Source organism: Geospiza fortis, unplaced genomic scaffold, assembly GCF_000277835.1.
Source record: "Geospiza fortis unplaced genomic scaffold, GeoFor_1.0 scaffold41, whole genome shotgun sequence".
In the NCBI taxonomy this organism is placed as follows: Eukaryota; Metazoa; Chordata; class Aves; order Passeriformes; family Thraupidae; genus Geospiza; species Geospiza fortis.
Window position 1 is genome coordinate 4,164,564 of NW_005054299.1, and position 24,172 is coordinate 4,188,735.

The window sequence follows — 24,172 nt, forward strand, 5'->3', positions numbered from 1 at the left end:
GGCATGCTCAGCTTTCTTAACACAAACATTACTTCTGCAAGTACTGGATCAGGAGAAAGATGATGGATTTAGCATTTTTTGTTCTCAAAACTGGTCTGTTTGGGTCAAAGAGCTATGAAATACAACTCCTAATGCTTTAGTGATTCAGTCTTGCAGGGACCACTAGCATCTTATTGCTTTAAACTACCAATTTCACCAACTCTGCAACTCCCTGAGCTTCAAAATGCTTTAAATGGTTGCTTCTAAATACCAACCTGTTCAACCTACTTTGGCTGTTACAAACCATCTTGAGCTCTGCTTTAAAGCAAAATCTTTCAAGTGCCACTCATTTTACTGAAGGTCTGGAGTCTTTTGTTGTGGCTACACACACTGGTAACTTACTAAGCAATTATGTCAACAGATTCAAGCAGAGAGAAGAGCAGAGGTTCAGATTTTTTTGTTTCCTCTCTCAGAAAAACTGGCTACCTGACCGCCAAATCAGGATAGAATTTGGAATTTGTTTGTAATTATCTGTCACAAATCACAGCCACCAAAACATCCACACCTTCCCTCCTTAATCAGTCCTTTAGACTATGCCAAAAATAATAGTGTATTTTGCTGGGGAGGAGAATGGTTGTGTACAGATTTTATTCCACACACAAAATCTGATATTTCCAGCACCTTTGTGCTCCTGAAGGGCAATGAGCAAATTATCCAACTCGGTATTCTATGGTCCACTAGCACATCAACTGTAAAGGACAAAGTGGGAAACACAAACTGTTTCCACTGTGCTGCAAGGAGTGATCTATTCCAAGGCAGGATGAACAACAGACACAGGAGAGGGAAATCCACAGCCAGTGACCAGACAGCCTGGCAAAAACTCCCTTGGAAGACAGCAAGGAAGAAAACTGAAAATACAATTTGAAATAATACCACAGGCTACACACATCTTTCAATTCCTCTCAGGCAAGCCTAAGGCACAAGTGAACTGATCACAAAATCCACTGGCCTTTTTCTATGAGCAGGACTAGAGTTTAATTATGACCTAAAGTGAACTGAGATAGCATTTACAATTTTTACCTCTGAGACACAGGTATTTAGCAGTCAGGTGGTGCTGCTGCTGACTACAAGAGACATTTGTTTAGCTCTTGCACCCGCCCACCCAACAAGGCTTGGCTTTGATCCAGCTCAGTTATAGCCATTTCACCTACAAATTAGAATCAGCCATATATAAGAAAATAATTATCACAGCCTTTAACCTGCAGAGTAATTTTCTGTGATAACTTAATTCTTGTTCGGTTTAAGTCTGAAATACTATGCTGAATACATACCTTTTAGAGTCAATATTAGAAACTCAGTTTTTAAATAAGAGCTTTTATATAAGAGCATTTCTGGATGCATTAGAACTGTAATATTATAGGGGCACAGTAACATTTTAGCTCTTGAGAAGAGAGAGCAAATGGTATGCAGATGTGCAGCTGCTTAATCTACCACTGCTAGGAGTTGCTACTTCACTTTTCTTTAACAGATACTACTTACATAAATTCAGCAATGAACTACCTGAGATATGTGCTTGGACATTTACAGCTGCTAAGAGTTAATTGAAAATAAAATAAAATTCAGCAGCCTTTCAAGTGAATCACGTGATTGATACAGCAGAGCTATAAAGATCACGAGATCCCAGGGAAGTGCAACAATGGAATAACCATGCAACTGTTACCAAACAACGCTGAGATTGTCAAGTTTTGGCATGGAGGGAGAGAAGGAGGGGATTTCTATTTGCTCAAAGGACAAATAAAGGCTATTACTCCATTTTTTGTTATTGCCACGAGAAACAGAACTGTTAATATTAACTTGTATTTTATTGAAGCAACACTAAAAAGTTGCTCAGTTGCAGAAAACAAACCTCTTAGGTGAAGAACATAAAAAAACTCAATTGTATTATAGAAGAAATTTTCTTGCTCTTAACAAAGGCACAAAATGACTGAAGTATCCACATAGCCTTACAAGAAGGCTTGGAAATAAAGGAACCACACACCTGTATGTGGGGCCATGAGGCTTCAAGAGTTGGTTCATCTTCTTCTGGATCAAAATCAGGGTTATCACTAGGTGGAAGTGTTCTGAAAATATTAGAACTAATCTGTAAGGAAAAAACAAAATTACTTGTGTCACTGTTTATGCCTTCACAGATCACACTCATTAAGGTACTGCATTTATCCTGAAATCAAATGAAACAAAACCATGTAAAAAAAGTAATATAAGGCACTACCTCATTTTTTCAAAACTGCAGGATACAAACAGCCAGAAGTCTGTAAGATGTCAGTGAAAATAAGAATTAGTAACTTTTGTCTCAACTGCTTTACAAGCTTGGAGCTTTAGACATGGTCATATTCCAGAATCTTCCCTGAAACTATGGAAGTTTTAAAAAAATCAGCTTCCCTATCAAAAACAATTTTTAACTACGTGACACCAAGAGCTGTTTTTATATAAGACCACAAATAAAACATAACTAATCAATTATGATTTAATGAGAGCTCTCTCCACGTAGGCGAGAGCACGTCTGTCATGTAAGGCAGACAATTCCAAAAATGTATCTTATATCTACAGTTCTTTACTTAATTTCAAGATATTTCTGTTTACATTTTTCACCTTTGAATATTTCAAGATGTTTCAAGGGTTTGGAAAGTTAGAAACACATAACCATTCTAGCTTTTCCATTTCACATAGCAGCTATTTTTTCCTAAAGATACTCTAGGTTACTTTTAGTATGATATAGTCACATCAAATCAATTTCAAAAGGACAAGTTTAAAAAGGTTTCTTCAAGGATTTTTGAAGTATATTGAAGTATGGATAGAAGACCATGCAGATGTCAAAGGAAAAATGTCATAGCACATACTGGATTTAAATCTCTAACACAAACAAAAGAGAACATGCAATGCAGTTCATTTCTGCATTTTCTACCATTCTTTCAGAACAAGTTTAACCCAACTTTTCCAGCACCTTTCAAACTCTTTTAGACTTTTTGATCAAATCTGTTTCAAGTAGCTGCTTATCACCCAAGCCTACTAAGCACAAAAGGAACTGTTTGACAGTTTGCACAAAATCCTCCTGCATATATTCCAAGGAGTCTCCAAGGTGTTTGAAGAATCTAGCAAAAGGACTTTACAAAGATCCTGAAGTCACCCAGCTGGCTCTGCACACAAGAATCAGCTGCTTCATTAAACAAGATACACAGCTATTGCATAAACTGACTTTTCATTTCCTCCAATGCCCTTTGTTCTGTGTCACTGTCTCCTGCTGGGACATGGCAAAGCTCACCTGGATTGGAAGGGCAGTGAAGTTCTGTGTGGATGGGCTCAGCTGTCTCTGAGCTTAATGCACAGGAAAAACAACAAAAAAACAAAACAAAAACCCAAACCAAATAAAACCACCCAAAGAAACAAACAACCCCACAAAAACAGTTGTCCTTTAATGTTGTAAACACAAGGGACTTGGGATTCCAAAGCTCAAGAACAAAAGGCTGGGGGGGGAGAGGAAGGGGAAATAGGAGTCAGAGAACATTAATTTTAATCAAGTTCAAAACCCAGCATTACAATCCTGGTTCTTTTATTTGCTTTATTTACTCTTACCAGCTATTCAATAAAACCCTCCAGCATATGAATCAGTCTCCTACAGAGAATGTTCTACCACTGATTGCAAGTGTTCTGGTAACATCTCCTGAAAACACTTCTTTTTCTTTCTAGATGCATCTTGCTGAACTGAGCTGGTCAGCCTTGAGCACAGAACCTCAGAGTAGTGAGGAAGTTTCATGTCCAAAACAAAGCTACTAAATACACTTCTGTAGCAGAAACAATTAGCAAGCCTCTCAGCCAGGCCTTTGAAAACCAATTGTATGATTTTCAGAGTATTCACTACTTCCACTAGCATTATTCATCTCTAAGAATATATGAAGCTTAAAATAAACCTTGCACCCTTTTTATGTACTAGCCTGTCTCCCCCCCAAAAAAACCCAAAAACCAGTTAATTTATCTTATTATGTTTGCAGTACTGCAAATTCTTCTCTATATTCTCTCATATTATTTAAAACATTCTTTTTCTTTCCTAAGTTGTGTCTTATCCCAAAACTGTGATTTCAGAAACACAAATCATTAAAGGTTTTTAAAGTTGGATAGATTTCCAGATAAATCCAGCATCAGCTTTCTAAATTAAAGCCCCAAGTTTTCCAAAAATGGTATTAGAAAGTGTGCCAGTTAGTGTACTGAGATACAGCAATTACATTTTATTAAAAGAAAAAAGAAAGAAAAGTCCCTTATTTCTGTACACTTAATCTAAACATTTGAAAGATACTAGGTTCAATTCCAGTTTCTGAGTGTGCAGATTGAGGATAGCTGATTCCTTTTAAATTCTGAATTCACAACTCATACAGCCTGTTAGGACAATCTCATTACATGAGATTTTTATATGCAGCTGTGGAACAAGGCAAGGTTGATAGGCACAAGGAGATGAAAAGTTACATTTACTGAAGAGGCACTTCTATCTTGTTCCCAAAACTGATACAAGCTAGAACTTTCTAATTTCCCAGGAAGTTTTAAAACTTAAAATATTCACAATGCCAAATCCTAATTTCCTTTTAGCTTCAGAGTGCTTTTAACTGAGAATTTCCAAACGGAGAAGACACTCATTTTGGATGACCCAGAACAGAGGAGCACTGACTGCTGTGCTACACCTTCAAAGCTGTTTGTCAGCAAAACTCCTCCTCAGCTGAAGGAAAATCAGACTGCTCAGGGCACCAAGTGTGTCCTGCACATCTGTTTAAACAAAGACTTTTTTACATTATGTTGTTCCATCCTCAGTGGCTTGAAATGACACTGGTATCATTTCAAGCTCCCTGCCTGAGGATCCCAGCAGAGCAGAGACAGCCACAGGAGCCTGTGTGACACTTGGCTCAGCAGCTATCCTGGCTACAGAGACCAGTGAAGGAAACAGTATCTCCTCACCTGCACAGGCCCTGCCCATGCACTGGTCAGAAAGAACATTTTATTTCCCTTCCTGCTGCCTTTAAGGCAGTGTTGACTTTGCCTCCCCACAGCTCAGGCAACTCCAAGGAAACCTGTTTGAAACCTGAGGCTGTTTCCCCTGTGAACTGGAGAGAAGTTGTCCCAAGGGGAAAGAATTTGTTTCTGCTTCTGCCACTGCTGCTACTCTGGCTTTTCTCAGGGAATTTCTTAGTCTGCCTGTCCTTTACTACAAGCCAGATTATAGTTGGATTTCATTATGGCCATTTCTACTTTTTCATCCCAAAACCACACTTCAAACTCTCCATTTATTTTTTTTTTCTTTTAATGTAGGAACACTGAACGGTGTAAAAACTTAAAACTCAAGAAAACAAAAGTGAAACAGTAACACTTAAATCTCATACAAGTTTTGCTACCAAGAAAGGCCTGGAGCCTGACACAGGTGTTATGTGGAGGGAGAGACAGACCCATGCCGATTTTTTTCTGAAGCTGGTACTTCGTCCTAATTCACAGCAAAGGCCTTTTCTGCTGCCAGTTGCCAGGGAGATTAGAAATACTATTCAAGCTTGGAGGGATCTTTTGTCTCAAGCTCTCAAAAAGCTCTCACTGAGCATTTAAAGCTCTCACTGAGCTTCTTCACTTTCTGTCATTTTAGGAGAGAAAAGGAGATGGAAATTTGTTATGGAAGGAAAAACAAGCATCCACAGAATCCAATCATTTGCACAACAAAAAAACCTCAAAAGAACAGCTCGACACCACCTTATCTCCAAGAAAAGAAAACAACTCCAATATAAAAGAAACCCTCCCTTCAACAAGTACTACGGGCTAGTTAGTATATTCTTTCTTCTAACAAGGGGCTACAGAGGGCACACAGAATAAGAAAATACTGCAAGGATTCAGGCTTGCTGCCACCAGCAGCAAGAAAAAAAAAGAAGCCTGTGAAGAGGTGAACATAGTTTGTCCTTTATTTTCTTATGCAAAAAACATTTAGGCCAGAAAACCAGGTCCTTTAAAAAACGAAACTATACAAAACCCCCCAGTGTCCTAGATTTTTTTTGTAAAACTTAATAAGCATCTGCTGAAACAGCCAAAAGAGTTCCAATAATCCTAGCCCTTCAGTATAATGGCAAAACTTCCACACTTATTTACATTAAAAATCTGATCTTCCCTATCAGCTGCCCAGAAAAAACAACCAAACAACAAACAAAATGAACCTTTAAAAAAAAATTGTACTGGACTAATTTGTACTGTATAGAGAACTACACAAGTTGCAAGCTGTATATTTGAACTGCTCTGCTTATGCTCCTGAGAGCTCTTTTAAAGTCAGCATTTTATCTACGTAAACTTCACCAAAGTTTAGAGAACTATTAATGTAAATGCATGGGCACTAAAGCCATTGTTTTTACATATCACACTTCTAGGAAAAAATAATTTCAGATTATTCTCAAATTTCAGATTATTCACAAGTGTCTTTCAGTTTCATTCCCTGTACACGGGGTATAGGCAGATCAAAAACATTACTTAAGCAGCACTTGAGAATGTACATAAACACCTGGGAAAGGCAGCAGATAACCACAAATATTTTGTTCATTATTCAACAAGCCATTAGCAGCAATTGCATGGGACAAGTCATCCTATGGTTTACAACTTCAGCAAACCACTTGGGCTGCTCTAGTACAGCTCTCCAAGGCCAAAATAATAACAAACAGCCATAAAAAGTATTTACAAAGTAGAGTTACTTTCTTATACTGATAAACCTTTCTGCTGTCACCAGCATCTGCAGCAATCACTATCACAAAACTTTAGCCTAATTCTCCATTGCCACTAGAAAATAAAGATAGGCAGCACTGAAATATTGCCATTTTCTGAAAGAGAACAACTTTAAAGCTTACCCAGACTGCAAGTAGCTGCAGTGTACCAGTTCTTTCACTTTAATTAACCTGAATGCATCATGTTTCAGCTAATAATTAAAACCTGCAAGTTGTTTGTTTTTACAAGCCTTTCTGAGCCAAGTTATCATTAACAAATTATATTGTATAAGCAGAATAACCAACCACAATTCTGAGTTAAATGCCATTAGAGTCATAAAGTGATTTTATTAAAATACAAACTATAACAAGAGCATTCTACTTACCATTTTCACTATGTCAGCATAAGCTGACTCAACAATCACTCCACGATTTGTTGAAACATATTCAACCAGTTCATTCAGTGTTGCTCTCTTGATTTCTTTGCTTTTCAGGTCTGAAACAGAGTCCATGAAGTCAAAGAGCACACAACACTGTTGCAACTTCTGACAAAAAAGATCTTGCTGTTCATTGAAGGTGGCATCTATAAAAGGAAAAAAAAAAAAAAAAACCAAAAACAAACACTTAAGTCTGTAGAAGCAAACAGGATTTCTAAATCTATTTTGTTGACAAGAATTTGCACAGCTATGACTTTTTTTTAATGTGGAAGAGTTGTGCTTCAGTCAGCAAACTAACAGCAAATTATTAAGCAATTTTGCCCAAACTGAAAACATCTGTATATCAGAATGGAACACTCACCATACCCAACTTTTTGTACATGAAAGAAATAACAGACAAAGACATGGCAGTAAATTTATTTACCAGCAATGAGTTACTGAATTAACTTTATTTTCAATACATAAATATTAACAAGTCTCAGTTCTCCATCACCAAAAGTCATATCCAGAAGCAGCGCATCAAACTAACCTTTCATTCATCCGATTTGTCTCATTCTGCTCCCTAATCCTTTATTATGTAACCTGCTTAAAAGCTGTAAAATCTGCTTTGAAGGAACCTTGTCTTTTTACCCCAATGCAAAATGCTTCACATACTTTCAACATCATGTGATCAACGTTTCTCTGAAGAAAGAATTCCAATATTTCGAAAGGATTAATCCTGAATTTTAATGCCTTGGTCTAAATAATTTATTACAATCTCAGTCATATAAGGGTTTTCCAGAATTTTTGGCCTATTAAGACAATGTGTTTGGCTGTGACTTAGCATTTTCATTTTAGCATTCAGTACCTCTGTAATCTGATAAGCAGAATTCCTCCATTAGCATTTCACATTTACTCTAAAAAGAGATGGATTATCAAGCACTACATTCTTCAAAAATTTAATACATCCTTAATATGTTGTAACTGCTCCAAAGCTGCATGACCACATCAACCATAAAAAAGTCATGGTTTTAAGTGAAAATTTGGTTTAATATGTCTTTTGTTCTTGTTTTCAACTGTTTACAGGGGTTCAAAGCCATTGGACCAATACAGCATCTCCTCAGCTATCTGTCAGTTGGCATTTCACTCGCTCTGGTGAAAAAATGGTATTCCCAATTTTATCTCCAAATAAAGAACGCTCTCCCCTGAAGAATTTTCAAGACTGGTCTACAGCATGACTACATCATTTAGCCTCATTCATTCACTGCAGTATGGCTATGAGCACTGCTGCTTCATCACCAAAAGAATTAGCAAGACAAGAAAATGCAACTGAGTACTGAAAATCTTAAGTATCTCTTTAAAACCTGAACAAATCACGAAAAATCTCATGTTTCTCTTTAATGTTTTAGAATTATTCTAATTCAACAAACTTCATTAAGTTTATACCTTTAACAGTATAAATAAAGTATAAATATGATTATCAGGTCACTCTGATAACGCCTGTTTCTCAAGTTTCCTACCAAAGCACCTCTCATTTAGTGGCTGGAAGGACAACAGTCAACAGCAGGTGTAATATTCAGCAGTTATCGGATAGAATAGCTTCGTTTCCATAAGCAAAAAGTAATTGCTGAAACGGACTGACACCCCTCCACTGCGACTCACAGTCCTTGCTGTGCCCTGGAAACCCAGGCACAGAATACTGCATTGTGTTCCCTTTCCCCACCTGACAGTTGTGATCCTATTAGCTGAGCATAACAACTTCAGGAGCTTTTGAACCAGCCAGCAATCACTACTCCCTCATGAAGAACGATTCACACTTCTGAATGTCAATTCTGCCATTTGAACCGCTTTTCTTTTAAAGAAAAAACCTTGCAAGATGCTTTTTTCACTCAGATAACTACAAAGACACGAATTGTTACACTCTGCAAAATAATGAACCTCAGCTGTAAAAACATTCGTAAGTTATGTAACATTTCAGCTCAGATCTAATATTCTACAGCGGATTGCATGAGTAAGTATTGTATCATAGCAACAAAGCAATAACAGTGACATGCTGAGGATAAAATCCAAAAAAGCCTAATTTAAGGAACCAACACTGGGAGGGCAGCTTTTTTTGTTGCTAGCCCCAAGCTGATAGCCAGACTGCCACAGGAACCAAGCCTACTCTTATTTTCCCTCACTACGAACTCAACTATAGTTCGAGTTACAAAGGTCCACAAGTGAGGCACAGCTAATACAATACAGTTAGCTGATGATATTTTTTTAATTAAAAATGAAGTATCACTAAGCAAAATTTACTTAGAAGTTTCAAAAACCAGCAGACAGCACCTGAATACTTCCAACCATGGCTCAAACAGACTAAAGACCTCATGTTAAAAGCCAGTAACTGGAATTCATACAAAATAATTAAATCACTTATTACCTTCCCTAGGATACCAAATAAATTCCTGCATTAGCCACTTCTGGTTAGACACCAGAGTAAAAGAGAATCTCTCCCCTGCCATGCACCAGCAATCCATTTCATTAGCATCCTGATCTCTCTCAATTGGACATGTTTCCTCAAATGAAAAACCCACCCATTAATCTGTTTTGTTACTATTAAAACATTTAAAGTAAACCCAAGAAAGTATCTTCTTCTAAGCATACATCGTTTTTTGGACTTGTAAGGGGAAACAATTATTTTATCAACTTATCATCTCTAGTCATCTGCAAGAGATGAAAATTATGTGCAACCATGTCAAAAATAAGGTAATAAGAAAGCCAGCTCTGTTCTATCAGCACAATCTGTCTTCATGTGCTCAATCCCTGCTTGACACATCGCACATTTGTCCCAGGAATGTTATGAAAGGTACCATGGGAACCACCAAGTGATTGAGGAAAATTTGTTTGTCATATAGGGCTCTTAACTTTTCAGAGCCTTGTCTTTATCCCAGCACAGTGAAAGCTAGAAAACTTTATACCACAACCAAATCCTATCACAATAGTTTATTCTAGTTCTAGGAATAAAAGGAACTGTGCCACTGTAACTGCATAAATACTGGAGCTTTTAGCTTTAGTAGTTGAACAACCCATAGCATGATTTTTAAACCAGCTTCAATCTAATATTCTATGAAGATTTACATCATACATGTGGAGTTCAAGATAATTGCTATTCTTCAAATAATAAATACCATAAAGACCACAGAAGATAAATTAGGTTCAAACTAGACAGTGGATGCCTCAATGAAACAACCCTGAATCAAGCATAATGATGGGAAATCCTGAAGACAAAAACTTAACATCCAGCACCAAAAGAATTATTGCAAATTATGATCCACTTTAATCATGACTTGCCTCTGGTCATTTCCATGATAGATAGTAGACAGCTTGTACCTGATTCAAATACTTAATTTGATTGTTGCACTTCATAATACTTAAATTCTCCACAGACTATCTGTACTGTTTACAAACCCCCACTCATTATTACAGACAGTAGGCACGATAATAAAGGACAAAAAGTAACAAGCAATTTGACTTGGAAGTTCTTCCTGAGCAGAAGTATTAAAATGTTGAAACTGCATGATTATACAGATTTGTCTGTATAATCAAATGCTTTCAGACTTATAAGGTCATCAATGCAAATCTAAGCATGGAATATTGAGTTAAGAGACTAATCTTTCTAGGGCAGGCCCAAGCAAAATATGGAAATAAAAAGAAATATGGAAAGAAAAAGAATTCACAAGAGCTACGTCACTAGTGCATAAATGGAGACAAAAGTACACTACAATGATGTCTTCCTACAATATATTAATCTCTTAAACATGTACAGGCCTTCCTCATGGAAGGAAAAGAAAGACAATTCTCCTTTCTCAACACAATTTTTTACCTAAGACCTTCAGTACAAAGCCAGAGAACCTAACATAATCCTTGATTCAGCAGCAGAAACCAAACTTTAAATCCACAAAAACTCTCAACTACACAAATGGCAAGTTCAAAATTCATCGTTTTCCTGCCAATACAAAATAAACCCTCTCAAACATTTGCAAACATTTTCCATTTATTTTTTTTAAGTCTCACAAACTAAATATTTCTAGTTTTTTCTGAAACAGCTACCCCAGGAAGATGAAAAAGCCAGAGAAACAACCAAGGAGCTTTTGTCTGACAGTCTCTTAAAGCAGTTCGCACACAGCCCTTCCAAGCACTTAAGAGGACAATGATATAACAGAATAAAGTAACACCTATCTCCTTAGAACTTGGTGACAATTCTACATAATTCCCTGACAAACTGAATACATGAAGAGGATCATGTCACAATCGTGCTGCATTCCCCAGTGCAAAGTTTAGGATTTAGGCACTTACTGCACTCTATTCAGCTCAGTGGTGGAGGGACCTGCTGGAGCAGGAGGAAGTCTTAACAGTGACATGGAGAGAGGAGCATGGGGACTGTGAGACACCAAATCTCTGGGTTTGGTTTTGGGGCTTTTCATTTATAGGAATCAATGTTTCTGTACAGCCTGCTCCTTTCAGAGACACCATTAGTCTGAAAAAGAGGTAGTGTGATAAACTCTGCCCCACTTACACAAACCAAGCATGAGGAGTCCCATTTGACCTAAATGTAATATTTGGTTTTGTCCCAGAGAGCTCTTGTGTATATGATTGTTGTGGTCTCTCCTAGCATCTGAGTGTCGGTGCTGGTGTTACAGGCATGGCAAAACATTGTTAGGAGACGCAGTTTTGGTGCAGTTTATGTTACAACAGGGCCCAGAGTGTTTCCAGGTTCTCAGAAGTCTCCATCTGCAGCCTGCCAGGCAGCAAAGTCGTTGGCTGACAGAGACTGAGAGAGGTCTCTCTCCCTGCTACCCCCTTTCCCATTTACTCCTCCCTTCCCCTTCTCTGTTCCAGTCACACCCATCCATCAGCACTGGCTCTGGAACTTGTCAGGCTCTTCCCAAGCTACTTTAACTCAATAACATGGTCATATTAGTGAGGTGAAATGGCTTCTGGAGGGGCCTGATGTGCATCAGCTCTGGCACAGGATTAGAGACAGGAGCAGCAGCTCTCTGCAGTGAGCTGCTGAGTTAGTTTACATCTCCTCTGGAACCATATCACCCAAGTACTGAGGCATCAGATAATGTGTAGGAAAGATTTTTCAGTTAAGTAAGAGATTTCTGAGAATAACACATTTAGGATATTGTGTTTGTTGTGAGGTTTGATTATTTTGGGGATTTTGTTTGTTTTAAATCACTTTAAGCTCCTTTTTAAAGAAAAAATGTACTCCCATATACTTGGTTGGTAGTGTATAACACTCCACAGGAACCCCACACACCCATAGGAGAAGTTCCCACAATTCCAGCTTTTGGCAGCTCACAGCCCCACTGAAATTGAGGGGGCTACTCAGACGAGCTCTGTGCAGCACCACAGGCATCCAAGGAACTTTTCATCAATATTTTCAAGTTTTCCACATTAAAAAAATCTTTGTCACCCTAAAGAATAAGCACTATTTTTTGGTAGACCAAGGTTGTAGGCTTTCCCTCTGCCCCTTCCAATCAATAATTCAAAGTATGTATTTTCAAATTACCTCTTACCCCAAAATCTACAGCTGTTGCTAGGACTCCAGAAGGGGTTGAATGAATTTTTCTCCATGTTGTCAGTAAACAGAACTCTGACTTTCCAGGACAGATAAGGGAGTCAGAACAACATTATGCATCCTAAAAGTTAAGCAGCACCTTATTCAATTGTAAGTTTGTTCACTAGAGAAGATTTGGAAGACAATGCATTTTCAATCATTATTGGAAGGAAATTTATACTACCTATAGAAGATAAACAAAAACCAAACCAAAACAAAAAAAAAACCACACAAAACAAACAAAAAGGACTTGGCACAGAATTACCAAGTTGGTCAATCCTGTCTAGGACCCAGGGGCTCACACTAACATTTAACCTCTTCATTTCAGGAATCAGGACTGCAAAGGCAATCAAGATAACAAGCTGAGCTTCTCCTGTACTTCCATTTTGAAATAAACTATTCTGCAGATGGTCATCAGCCAAGACTTGCACACTGCGGCACTTTCCACATGGTAAATCTCCACTCTCTTTTGAAATAGTAAGAAAATCAGAAATTTTGCCCATTGGAATATTCTCAAGTTAAGATTAATTCTGTGATATATGCCAGAGAAGGAAAAGGAAAAAAAAAAGCAATCACATATTAGAGCTAAAACTAGATGAGAATAGCAATCAACAATTCCTTTTATTCACATACAGCACTGTGAATTAGAGAGTAGGTTACAAGTCTAGGCTACAGACAATTTTTAAGTCATTTAGTAAAAAGTACTCCTGGAAAGCTGTCTCCCACCCAGTAAGATATTGTTTGTTCAGAGTCTCATCTGCTGCTCCACATGGCCAGCAGATGACCTCAACAAATCAGTGCAGAAAATCTGAAAAGCCCATGCTGATCTAACAACATCTGTCACAAATTCTGTGACACGGCTCCTTCAATGATAATGAACTGCAAGTGTCTTATCTAGATTGTTTCTACCTTCTATCTTCCAGGCTTTCTTATAACCTCACAAAGAGTCTCCAGCTACTACCATGTTAAATCTCTTGATTTTAATTAAGATTTGAGTCAACCAAGACACTTCAGAGAGTAAGAAAGTACTGAAATGCTTTTATATTAATACCCCTATTTCTTACTGTTTAATTACAGAAGACAACAAACAGTTAATATCCAAAAATACAAATTATCCTCTTGGTCCTTAAAGTTAGACTCTAGTAACTGGGCCTGGCACAATTCACCTTATTTCTACCACACTTTCTAAAAAAGGAATTAAAGCACCATTGGTTCTTTAAACAAATAAAAACTCACCCAGCATACCAATCACTGGAACAGGAACAAAAAACATCCTAAAGTCATCCTTAACAAAATGTACAAGTTTAACAATACAAAGCTTACCTCAAGAACACACCAGCAGTTCAGAATCTAGGTGAAATTCAGTTCCATGCAACAATAAGGAAAAGCAGGGGAAAAATTGTCCAATGGACTGACACAGTTGAATCAGAGCTGCTTTTGACAGTACTGAGAAGTTGAGGAATTTGGACATGGCTAACCATAAGAAGTTTTGTTCTGAGTGAAACTATTTATTAGAAAAGGCAAAGAAGTTTCACTTCTTACACATCTGAAGTGTTATATTTTCAAAAATCAATTACCCCCTCCACTGCTCTTGTACTTGAAACAAGCTTGCTCCCACCTATAAGCCACTATAATGCTCTCCAATGCATTCATTTATGGTTTTGGCACACACTGCTACTGTATTTGCTGTCATCATTTAAAACCCATAAAGCAGTTTTAGTGACTGATCATATATATGGCAGAGTAAGCCTTTTCTGAACATACCCAGAGCCTCTAAAAAATTAATTTAAAACAGGAACCTGCCTCTTTAAGGAAGAGACTTCTGAATTTAAGGGTGATAAATCCTACAGTGGAATTCATATGCATAGCCAGGTCATTCAGTTAGGAAAAAAGAGTAATTGATCTTTTGAATAGGAAATTGTTTCTCAGAAGATGTGAATATGGGATAGATAGCACCTTTAACTTAAAATTACAGAAATTGATACATAGGCCCAGAACTGAAACTGCTTTCCCAAACAGCAAAGACAGCTCCTAAATAGCTTTTTAAATATTGAAATGTAATAAAGGTTGTTGTTATGGTAAAACAGAGATGCTTCCAAGAAGTCCTCCTAACAAGAGGGCAAATAAAGACCAAGGTAAAACCCTGTGCATGTAAACAGGTAGTTTCTTTAAAGTCTAAGTCAGGTGACACTGAATGAGCCACAAGGTGCAAGTACCCAGAGACGCTGCACAAGCAACTTGTTACTCCAGGTAATTCACTCTTGTGCCAGGAAAATTAACCACCAGCAAAACCCAAGGGACTACAGAAATGGAAGGACACTACAGACCAAGCTTCTGAGAGTGTCAAATCAAAAAGATCAGAAGGGACAACTGGTATGAAGCTCCATGTTCCCAAAATATCACCTTATTTACACTTTTCCACAAATTGAAGCACTTGCCCTTACAGACAAACTACTTATAAAAGTGTAATGGTTCAACAAAATACTGGATTTCATATGCAATTTTCAATATGCAATAAAACCCTTGAGGGTGTGACAAGGGTGAGGGTGTGACAAGGGTGTCACATCTACCCTGCTAAGAATTAAGATATTAATCTGAGCAGCTCTGCTCCCTATTTTTCCCCCCAACAGCTGTAGTGCCCTGCGCAAATTTTACCAGGGCACACAGCCAAGAAGCAGGTGACAAAGCTGTGTGCCACACAGGGTCAGTAAAAATTTCAGCTTAATACCCTTTATCTAGGACTGCATTAACAACATTTTCAATTCACAGGGACCTAAAGCACTTTGCTTGAATGAAACAAATTGATTTGTAACTCTGAAGGGACAGCAACTGTATTTACAATTTAAGTTCCCTCTACTTTAAGTCAACTGCAAACCTCCTGTCTGACATTATGGTAGTTTATAATTAATGAGTGGTAATTATGAAGCATGCCGTAAGTGGATCTGTGTTGCATATTATTAACAGATTAAAAATCTATTAACTTCCCCGTCATTTCCTCACCATATCTAAGTATAAAATTAATTTTAGCAAGATGATGAAGTTGCTCCAGTTTGAGATCACACAAGAACATGCAAGTCAACACAAATCAAGTTTGTTTATTTTCCAGAAACTGAAGAAATACTCATGTAATTTTCACATGGCAATATTAGTGCTAAGTGAAATCTAAAAATACCCTTTACTGAAACCAAGGGTAGCTGTTAAACACAATTCAACAGAAGTACAGAAACTTATCTTGTAGTTAATTTGCACTTAGCTTTTAAACGTGAAGGAGATGCATAGAGGAGTAATTTAATATGAAATGTGTGCCAGAGGAAACAGCCAATCTAACTTTCCAAAACACAATGAAAACCCACCTCTTCCTTTGAATTCCTGTGAAAATCTGTGTGGAAGTTACAAGTACTGGATTAACTCCTTGGATAAATACGTAGTTTACAAACTGGCTAATCAATGGTTTCTCACTTTTCGAAGTCTTCTTGGATCAATAATAAGATACTTTATAAAGTATGTTGCAGTGGAAAGAATTATGATTAAATTAGACAGGGGAACACAGGTGAAATCCTGGGTGTGCTGCATTCAGTGACCCAACTCCCCACCAACCTGAACAAGAATAGATCATCCTGAGCAGACAAATAGCAAACATTCATGAGATCTCTTTGCTTAAATTAAGCGAAACAGACATTTAACCTCATAAATAAAAGGTTGAGATAATTTTTTCATCAATTTCAAGCATACTCAGTTACACTCTACCAAGAACTCTAAAGATGAAGTGTTCAGTAATGAGGGAACCTGCACTTTAAGTCCTCTCCCATTTGGCAAAATCTCTTGGCTATTTTTAAACTCAATTTACATCATTTTAATGTATTTGGTTTATTTTGATCCCACTTCCTACTCTTAAGAGAAGATGAAGTAATATGTATTACCAAACCCTGTCCTTCCTGACTTCACTGTGGGACCAAGCCCATGTCTCTCAAGAGGGTGCTGATACTCGCATCTTCATTTTTCTTCTCAAAACAACAAGAATTGCTTTCCTACAGAATCCAACTATGCTGAAATGCACAACTTTGTTTCCCATACTAATTCAAGACCTAAGCTCAGTTCTCACTATTTGTTGCTTTTACATAGACAGGGAATCAAAATTTTGCTGTTTAACAAGACTTCAAACTTACATGTATGTCATATTTCAAGCATAGAATTTGTAATGGAAAATATGGTACACTTTTCAAAAGTTTTTTGAAAAACTTTTGAAAACTTAGAAAAAGGTTCTAATTACACTAAATTAGAAAAAGGTTCTAATTACACTAAATTAGAACCTTTTTCAAAAAGCCCACTTTTTCCTCCCCTATATTCTCCCGTATAATTTTACTTAGGATGAAATTAATAAAATAAAAACTGTGCCCCTGTATTTTGAAGGACCAAGCATCTACAGAAATAAACCTATTAAATCACTTCTAAAAGCTCACTTGTTTATGCAGTGGTGCACTCTGCTAATCCCTTAATGCAGCCATAGTAGAAATGAAGCTGTTTCCCCCTTTATATTTAGAGACATTGCTGTGACTTTTTATTCTTGATCATTTTCAGATCAGCCTTCCTGCCCCATGCTATACTGTCCTCCTCTAAACTTGAAACCCACCTCCTCTTTCAGTTCAGAGAAAATCAACTGTGCCACTCTCACTGTCACCCACAGCTCGCCAACTCTCCAAGTGTGTGATGGTCCCAGATACAAACTTCTAATCAGTCATTTGAAACTTTTATAAAATGTGGAAAGTTTTTCTCCTATTGTAGGGAGTAATTTTATCATCTTTTAAATTCTTAGTGTTTTAAAAAATTATCTACTAGAAATATAACATCTTCCTTTTGCAGCATTGTTCTTGAATAGACATGCACAAATATGATTTTGGCTGTTACTCTCACCTCAACCTCCCAGCTCCTCAGCAAAATTTGTATTTCTCTTCTGAATCCTATCATATCAACAGAGCTGACAAAACCCATCTATTTCACCAAAGCTTTGCTTGGTAAGATCAAGATAAACAATGGAAGACAGAAGAAACTTAAGATGAGAATGAGAGAGAAATCTTTTCCCAACAGTAAAAGGCAATGCAACAGCACCATTTCTATTTTTTAATTGATAGCCTCTTTTTTTCACCATGTGCATTGCAGCAGTACATGCTATTCTTTCAGAAGAATACAGGTTTGCTGAATTCTGATCAGACTGCTCTTTGTTCCCAGAGCCTCCATGCCCTTAAGATACTGAGGCTTAGTATCCTGCATTTACATTTCAGCAGCCTTTCCCAGCTTCACTTCCCACCTCCAAATGTACAGTTATGCTCTCCTCAACCTTCAATTTCCAAGGAAAAAAACCTCTCATTTGATGAACCAGCTAATCTGCAAACAACTCCTGATGTACAAAACAAAATCCCTAAGCCAGTGAAGTTTCAGGAAGATTGTGGGAAGTTCAAAATCCACGGCTGCTATGAAAAGTTACTAAGAAATTAGAAGAGAACATGTTAAGAAATACTTCAGAAAGTTTCACAGCCAACAGGAGTGTTGAGACTCCAAAACCACTGAGCTTCCTGCAGTCACTGGAGAGGAGCTGGCTTCTGCCCTCTCTTCCCACTTTGGCTTTTCCATCATCTCAGCAGTTCCACACCATGTCTCCACCTGTAATGTACCTCTGGGCTCTTGCTTGTAGAAAATGACAGTTTTGCCTACACTTGCTGTCTGACTTTGCCTCCTGCTATCCTAGCAGTACTGCACACAAGAAGCCCAAAGAAAGCCACACAGAGCAGCCTCCCAGAGCGTGGCAGATGGGAGCAGATCCTGAAGGAGCTCTATGTACCAGCTTGGTGAATACCAACCCATCATTCCTACTGCTGAGCTACAACAGCTACAACTGGACCAAACAAGAATTTGGACCACATGAGATCCATCTGCATTAAGAACCACATGCTAAGCACAAAAGTACAGCAAGCATTAAACCTCAACACAATTCATGGTTTGTTTGTTTTTTTTAATATTGACACTATACAATTTATCTTTCCTCTAGCGTTCAAAGTAGCTTGAATTGGTTTTGCTGAAAATAAGAAAATTAGCCTGAGGAAGAGTGGCAAATAAAACTGTCCATACTTGGCATGGAAAACTTCAGTCCAAACAGTTCAGCAATGTTGTGAGCAGCTCAGAATAACGTCTTGTGGAGGAAAACTGAAGGCAACCTTAACTATGATGAACTCTGCTTTCAAGTTAGAAACATACTATGAAATAGCATCTTGTAGACAACATTATTCATTGGCCACAAATTCAGCAAAACCTGAGAGAAACTAGTTCAGTAATTCTCTGATGGAATCAATGATTCAGACTTTAAAAAGAAGCTGTCACCATCCAGTTTCTAGTAGAGCATTTTGCCAAGGTAGTCTTCTAAAACAGGTGTTATTTACTACCTATTAATCCAATTGGGCTGCAGCTCCAACCCTCCAAATCCACATGCTGATAAAAGCTGTAATTTTAACCTGCTAGATTAAAACAAGAGTCAGGACAACAAGGGTATAGAAGCTAAATGTTACAGCCTTCTCAATGGAAGACTTTTTTTTTAATCAAAACACAACACATATCTCCTCTGTCCTTTAAAAGAATATTAATCTGTCCAGAACTGTTGGTATGACACCTTTTCAAAAGCACTGAATGACTTTAAGATAGACAGATGTTAAAAAACCCTCAAATCTATAGATTGAAGTAATCATCTTTTGATCAGATAGCCTGCAGCAATAACTAATTTCATTTGTATTTCCTACAGCAACTAACATTGAATTCAGCACCTGCAAACTACTATCTGACTAAACCAGAAAGCAATGAATATGGAAAAAGAAATCTGATACTAAGCTGGCACATGGAAGATGTGAAAGATTGAAATAGAAAAGTTCATGTGAAGACAGTCAATAGGCTCTATATTTAGGAGCTGCTTTTGATGGAAGTATATTCTAAGACCAAAAATTCAAGTCTACGGATAAAAAGGTCAATTTGTTAAGAATAAAAACCAAAATGTTCCACTCCATAAACTAGGAACAGTTCCTTAATATAGAAAAAAATTCAAACAGCTCGTTTTTCATGGAACTACTACTTTTTCATCTGTTATAGGTTGTTTATTTCTCAAGACTGTAACTTCACTAAAAGGGAAGTTTTGACTACTTCATAGTACGTCCTGCTGAGATTATAGTAAGAGGTAAACATAAATTCCTCACAGAACATCCTCATTCTTCATCTGAATTAAAGATTCTCACTTTTAAGGAAAAACTCATCCAAGATGATCACAGTTGCAAAGGATGTTGAATACAGAAGGTGGAGGATGGGAGACTACAGAAGAGGAAATAACAATGAATCATGAGGGACACAAAAAAACAAGTGCAAATCTGAGAGAGAAAACTGTCCTTTCACTTATAAATATTTATTAAGGCTGTAGTAAAAGTAAACCATTCTAAAACTTTGAAGCACACTTTCCCTTGGGGAGCAAAGGCAACTTAATAGGACAAGCTGTTTTTAATTCCACTTATTTATGTCACTCTGAAAAGCACACAAAACCACTCAAAATGTGAGGCTTGAACTGATCCTCAGATTTAATTACATGAAAATTTTACCTATCAGCAAGGTTACCAGGCCTCTCTGCAGCATTCCCACAAAAGCTTAGCTTGAACACAGCAACCGGTTTTCAGCCAAAGCCAAGCTCTCTCTCAAGAGTTTAAGTAAAGAAAATAACCACAGTTAACACCTATTTTACACCTTGTATTTGAATGCTGGCACTGCACACTGGGAGGTCTTCTTAAAAATGTCTTCTCGTTCCAGTACACTCCACCTCTGTAACTCTCACCCCACAGAGATCCCTCTAAGTACTGCTAGTCCACGGCTGAAAGATTTCTGGATCACTCTCCAATTCTTCTCTTGTGAGGGTAAGAGGCATCAGGAAATGTTTATTCTTTCCAGCTGCAGTTGACAAGTTTGGTACACAAAAGAAAAAAAATATATTTGCTTTACAACCTGACAGGCCATATTAACTGTACTAAATCAAATCAACAAGTTGTGTTTTCTTTTCACCACTTTCCACCTGTATTTCTACATGCTGCCTCAACCAAAAGTGACAAAGACAAGCATGCACACATCTGCTGGAGAGTCAGATCAGGCTCCAAGGTCAAGTTGCATGTCTTTTTCAAAAATGAAGGTAACTGCCACGTTCTATTGCAGTCTCTTAAAACAATCTCCTATTGGGACAAAATTATCACTTCTTAAGACAACAAAAATAACACTCCCTTTGCTAGATTTCTTTAAAAGCAACACTCTCAGAACTGTCCATAGAATTTTAAAGTCCTGCTGTGTATCAGCACATTACTCTGGCTGAAGATTCTTCAAAATTCTTTTATTACACAAACTTTAGGTAACAAAATGAAAAGAAGATGGGGGGGTGATTAAACAATCTTTTTTTCTTTTAAATATAATCACTGTGTCTTCACTATTTCTTATTCAGTTGTTAAATTATACAGTAAAATGGACACTGTCCTGAATAACAACGCTTTAGGAAAACTCCTAAATTACCTGAAGAACAAATTACTAAATTATTTTGAGTACCCTGCCATCACTCAGGTTTTGCTGAGCTTTCACCTACACAGGATAGATATCATCACACCCAAAGATAAGCTGAATGTTAACCACAACACACAGTCCTACCATCCCTCCTCTCCATCTCACTCCCCCAAAAACTCCTCTGAAGGGAAGAGTTTCTGCTACTGGGGACTGTTACCCACCAGTAGAGATGTGATGTAGGAGAAGAAATATACAGCCAAAGCACAGAATTTTGGTAATTCAGAGCAGCAGTACAATTAACTGCAGAAATATGTATTTTTTAGATTATCTGTCTAAAGGCTTTGAAACAACACAACTCTGAAAGTGTGTCTCACCATCTGAGCTAGCCATTCCAGTGGCAAACAAAACAGCCCCTACAGAAAAGGAAAAATCCCACAACACTCTCTACCCAAGAAGGTACTTTCTAAAGTGATAGGTAATTTCTGTTTTTCTTCTGGAACATCTCTCCCTCCAGTAAAATAGATGCAAGTGCTTTAGGCCAGCCTGGCAAACCTACTGGGGAGTTTTAAAATACTGTTTATACTTATTTTAGAATATTATCTCTTAAAAAGTGATGAAACAAGACAATACCTATAAACAAGATGAAATATTTTACAGCAGCATAATACCAAACTGCTTTTTCATCTAAAAATATTCCATTTTCCCCAATACAGGTCTGAAATACCTCAGGTTCAACATTTATTTGAAGAGGTCTGTAAAAGTAAAAACTTGTTCTAATTACACAGTGTATGCTGAGCACCTGTAGGCATCATTATAAAAAATATATATATAAAGTATATGACTGTACTTTCCTTTTCCAGCCCATTATGGCTCATGATTCTGTAGATGATACCACACTGGCAGCATCAAAACTACTGCTGAATTGCACATCAACTTTCAAGAATAAAGCAAAGGAAGGGTTAAGAGGAAAAGGGAGAGAGGGAGCATTATGAAAAGAAACCATCCCATGCCCACAGCTACGTTTAGGACAAACCTAACATCACAAACCTAAGGGAGAAAAACAAGCAAAAGGAGTGCTGCTTGACTTTCTGCAAACTGGCTACTTGGGACACTACAGCTCATAAAAGTACATTTTGCCCACAATTTCTGTTCTGAAGCAGGTCTTCAAGGCGAGACTTCACATCTGAATCATAAGCATAAAGACTGAAGGGATTTTCCTTTAAGAACTTCAGGCAATAAGGCGATTCAAACTACTATAAAACCCTGCATAACTGAAGAAATTCCTCTGCTGGCTTATGGCTTCAAATTTCCAAACATCTGAGCTGCTGATGCCATGCAAAATTTCTCTGTGTTACAAGTAAAAAGCTGTAAAACCACATTCACAAAACTACAGGACTTAATAATGCAGAGTTGAAATTTTTAATATTAAAGTCCCAGCTCAGCAAAGAATGTAAACTTGGACATTTTGCTGATTTAAGCTGGAATTGCTCCCTGCATAACACACGTATGTTTAACTGTTTGCTGGACCAGAACTCAAACTTTCTGAAGTCTGCCACCTATGTGCAGTATTTACCAAGGGCCTTTACAAAGTCTCAAGTGTGGTTTCTCAAATTCAGCCCTGAGGAAAACGTATTGTCTGCACAGCATGGGCACAGCAGAAACTGAATCTTGATTTCAAACAAGTTATCCAGGTTGTCAATCCCTCAAATCAAAGCAGTGGACCAAGGCAGGACACAACTTCATAGAGGAAGGAAAGCCCAAAACAAGCAGCGAGAACATCCCTGCTGTTATTAAAACTAACACCCAAAACCACTGCAACAAACATGTTAAAACCAAACAAACAACCCTGCCCTTGTTACTCCCCTGCCTAAGCTTATTTCTAGTCAATAACATTTCTGCTAAGAGCCAGACTTATGATTCATGTACATCTGTCACTCAAACAGCAGCAAAACGTGACAGCCTTGAAATACTAGAGACATGATTGTAAATGCCATAAAAATCAAACTGAAAAAAAATATTCCTTAGTACCTAGGAATATTTTTTAATTTGCTATGTCTTTCAGATTTTGGATATTTGCTGCAAATCAGATTTTTTTTTCCACCATCATATGATCCAGCTTCAAAAGCCTTAAGACTTTAAAGCCAGTGGAAGTAAAATTAACATGCTAGGTCACATTAAGGTAAACGCTCTCCCTTATTTTCCAAGTCCCTGACAAATGCTTTAATAACAAGTTCTGTATTCTCTCCCCAACATATCCTTTCTGTAATTTTAAAAATATACAGAAATGTATTCAAAGACGTAGAAGGTTGCAATGAACTACGCTTCATTTCTGTGACCTAATGAACCGAGCCTTCTCAAATTTTAGCTGCGGCACAGGGGATAAAACCTTCACTGTCTATTTTCTGTTTCAGCAATGCCAGCACCCAGAGTTTTCATTCACTTGAGAGTGTCTCCACACAGCACCGTGCTGGGGGAGTCTCCGATGCAGCTGCTGGAGAGCAGCAAACGCCGCTCGGCGCTGTCCGGGAGCGGAGAACAGCACGGAGCGGCCGAACGGGAACTCTCCCCGCTAACTCGGGATGTCACACCACGGGCACAGCTCCTCTCAGCAAAACCCCGTGGGAGGAGCCACCGCTCGCTCCCGGGTTTCAGCGCTCGATCGCCCGCACTCCTCAACTCAACTTATGGTCTGCATTTTCCTCAATAAGCCCTTAAAGCACACGCGAACCGGCCAGAAAAGGGGGGCGGCGAGTTAGTGGAGTCAGCGGCCAGGACAGCGGTGCTGGTTTGTGCGGGCAGAGGAGGAATTCCAGCCGCGGGTCCGTACCTGGAAAGCGCCGGGGGCA

General features: G+C 38.0%; 1 protein-coding gene across 1 annotated transcript in view; it reads right to left on the bottom strand.

Annotated features, from left to right (window-relative positions):
- The window catches only part of PPP2R5A (protein phosphatase 2 regulatory subunit B'alpha), a 39,722-nt gene that overhangs the window by 15,327 nt on the left and 223 nt on the right, over positions 1–24,172 (bottom strand). Inside the window, exons 2-3 of the mRNA XM_005416167.2 lie at positions 7,130–7,326; positions 1,949–2,119 (exon numbers count right to left, since the gene is read on the bottom strand). Of these exons, the coding sequence (XP_005416224.1) occupies positions 1,949–2,119; positions 7,130–7,255 (297 nt within the window). The 5' untranslated portion in view covers positions 7,256–7,326. The remainder of the gene's footprint in view (positions 1–1,948; positions 2,120–7,129; positions 7,327–24,172) is intronic.